Source organism: Buceros rhinoceros, unplaced genomic scaffold, assembly GCF_000710305.1.
Source record: "Buceros rhinoceros silvestris isolate BGI_N320 unplaced genomic scaffold, ASM71030v1 scaffold44711, whole genome shotgun sequence".
NCBI classification, from domain to species: domain Eukaryota; kingdom Metazoa; phylum Chordata; class Aves; order Bucerotiformes; family Bucerotidae; genus Buceros; species Buceros rhinoceros.
Window position 1 is genome coordinate 782 of NW_010394468.1, and position 3,020 is coordinate 3,801.

Below are 3,020 nucleotides of genomic sequence, written 5' to 3' on the forward strand. Positions count from 1 at the left end.
GGCAGGGTGAGAAAAGTTTTCCGTGGTCTGGTGGTTGTGTGGATTCTTTCCACATACAGTCTTCTGAAACTGAGTATTTCTAATTAAGCAAAGCCAGTGTGAGAATATGGATAGTAGTATATGCTGGAAACCAGCATAAACCTCTGAGCTTTACCTTCAGAACTGTAACTGGAGGCAGGAGGTCACTGTTCCTGCTGTTCCCAGAGGTGCCTGGAGCGGCACTGGCTGTCCTGCCATGTGCAGTCCCCCCTGCTGTAACATGACTAATGGCTCACATGTGGTCACCCTTTCATCCTCTCCCCAGGGCGAGAAGTGTGTGCAGCAAGCACCTTTATTTTTTTTTTAGGATTGTTTGGTGAGGTTTGGTTAGTTTGGGCTTGGTTTGCTTTCGCTGTTGTTTTTTCTTCTTTTAACTAAACTTACATACTTACTAAACTTGCGTGCTCAGCGGTATGGGAAGGGCAAGGTCAAAGGATTGCTTCTTGGATTTAGGACAGGCAACAGTGAGCTTTTCAGCTCATGAGGAAGTTTGTCCTGTAGTCCTGCATCAGCCTGAGAAGGTTGTGCCTTCGGGATCGGCGATCCTGGGCGCTGTGTGCTGTAGGAGAGATAAAGTCATGGCCACTGCCACAAAGTCATGCTGAGAGTGCAAGATTATCTAGGAGAAATACAATTTTGCAAGCAATATTTTTAATGACAAGGTAGGGAGTGAGAATGCAGAGCCTGCAGTGAGAGGTGGTGGTGCCACATGCCCCAAAACATGGAAGTAATAATGGAGAACAATGCAGAGCCAGAAAGCAGAAGCTGCCTTTCCTGCCTGGAACAGGTTTTGTAATTAGAATCAAAGGAGACCACGGAGGATCCCCCCATACAACTCCAGACACCATGAATCACTGTCCTCGCCTTAAAGACAAGTCTCAGTTTACAAAGACCTGTTTTCACAGTTCTGCGCCCCAAATGAATGCCCGTGCAGGCAGTGGCAGTGTGCGGAGGCCTGGCAGGTCCAGGTGGCTGAGGACCTGTACATGCCTCTCTACATGTGACCGAGTGATCTGTGGGGAAATCCAGCATCTTGCCTTTGTAGATGGAAAGCATTGGGTGGCCTGGGAGAGTTTTTTGCACCTATGGGTGCTGATAGCTTGCCTGCTAGCACCAGAAACCTGAACCTGGCATTGCTTGCTTGTTTTGCAGGTCATGCGCTGCTGGTCCTCCTCTTATCTGCAACCGTCTCTCTCCTGGGCGGGCTGATATTTGGATACGAGCTGGGTATTATCTCCGGTGCACTGCTGCAGTTGCAGATAGACTTTCACCTCAGCTGCTTTGAGCAAGAAGTTCTTGTGAGCGCTGTCCTTATCGGAGCTCTCCTCGCCTCTCTGATTGGGGGGATCCTCATTGACCGCCATGGACGGAGGAGAGCAATCCTGGTCAGCAACTTGGTCCTCTTGGGTGGCAGCCTTGTTCTCACACTGACGAGGTCATTTATTGGGCTGGTCATTGGGCGCATGACCGTGGGCTTTGCCATCTCTATCTCATCCATGGCCTGCTGCATCTATGTCTCAGAAATGGTGGCTGCTCATCAACGAGGGCTGCTGGTGTCTCTCTATGAAGCAGGCATCACCATAGGCATCCTGCTGTCCTATGCACTAAATTACGTCTTTGCAGGTGTGGGTGAGGGATGGAGGTACATGTTTGGACTGGCCATAGCCCCGACGGCTATGCAGTTCCTCAGCATCCTGTTTCTCCCAGTGAACCCTGTTAAATTAAGCTCATGGGACTCAGACTGCCAGAAGGGCCTCATTCCATTGAAGGACACCGAGGACAGAGTGGCAGCGAAGCGGGAGGCCTGTAAAGGGGAGCATTACTCATTTCTTGACCTTTTCAAGACCAGAGACAACATGAGAAGGCGGACTCTGGTGGGCCTGGGATTGGTGCTGTTCCAGCAGTTCACTGGGCAGCCCAATGTGCTGGGCTATGCCTCCAAAATCTTCCACTCGGTGGGGTTCCAGAGCAACTCCTCGGCGATCCTGGCCTCTGTGGGCCTGGGGGCGATAAAGGTGGTGGCCACGCTTGTCGCAATGGCCTTTGCAGACAAGGCTGGCAGAAGAGTGCTGCTCATGGCTGGCTGCGTGGTGATGGCCAGCTCTGTCACCGTCATTGGCCTCACCAGCCGCATTGCTCCACCGGCCATGGCCAGGGACTGCAAAGCAGCCGCAGACCCCAATGCATCCCACAGCCTCACCCAGTACCCCCTGGTGCCCCTGTCCTCCCCTTCTGCTGTGTCACCCATCCCACCGGCATTAGGTGCTGGCAAAAGTCAGGCAGGCCCTGGTTTTGCTGCCACGAGGAGCCTTGCAGAAGTTTTTGCCAGTAGTCAAAGCAGAGAGGTTGTTGCTGATTCTTCCCTCACTCAGAAGAGGGGCTTGGTAGGTCAGGTCAAAAAAGAGACTGTGGGAAGCACAGGCCCTCCTTTCGGTGATGCTCCCTGGGGAGGACACACGGTTTTAAATTGGATTACGCTGCTGAGCATGATGGCTTTCGTGAGCGCCTTCTCCATTGGATTTGGACCAAGTAAGTATGAAGTTTCTATATCCCTACACTAACCCAGAAAATAAAACTAGGGCTGATTTTTATAGTCTGCTTGAAACGTTCATTATGTATCTGCTTTACATACATCTGCTTTTACAGTGGCTCTGTGTCTGGGAGCTGGAAATTTATCCCCTTCTGCCCACTGAATAATCTTCTGGCGTTGCAGCTCTGTCAGCGGCAGGGCTGGTACGGCACTAGAGAAACTTCCTCTTCTGTGCTATCGCTAATCTTGTCACGTGCTTTTCTGTAAAGCTCGTTGCAAATTCAGAGCATCCCACTGCCGCATCTTCCTAGTGCTCCAGTAAGGAGGAAAATGGAGAGCTGAGGGGGGCTCCTCCTGTGTGATGAAGGAAGTTAGTGGCAGAACTGGAACCTCCGCAGAAGTTTCTCGGTATCAGTTGGTCTTTTTCTGAAGTCGTTATTTATTCATCGGA

At 51.3% G+C, this 3,020-nt stretch overlaps 1 protein-coding gene across 1 annotated transcript; it reads left to right on the forward strand.

The window, feature by feature from the left end:
• Window positions 1-1,191: 1,191 nt before the first annotated feature.
• On the forward strand, window positions 1,192-2,568 carry SLC2A10 (solute carrier family 2 (facilitated glucose transporter), member 10; the record flags this gene model as incomplete). The annotated part of the gene is made up of 1 exon (XM_010145225.1): window positions 1,192-2,568. A coding segment is annotated over one exon (1,377 nt), but the record flags the coding sequence as incomplete, so codon positions are not given.
• Between the last annotated feature and the right edge of the window lie 452 nt (window positions 2,569-3,020).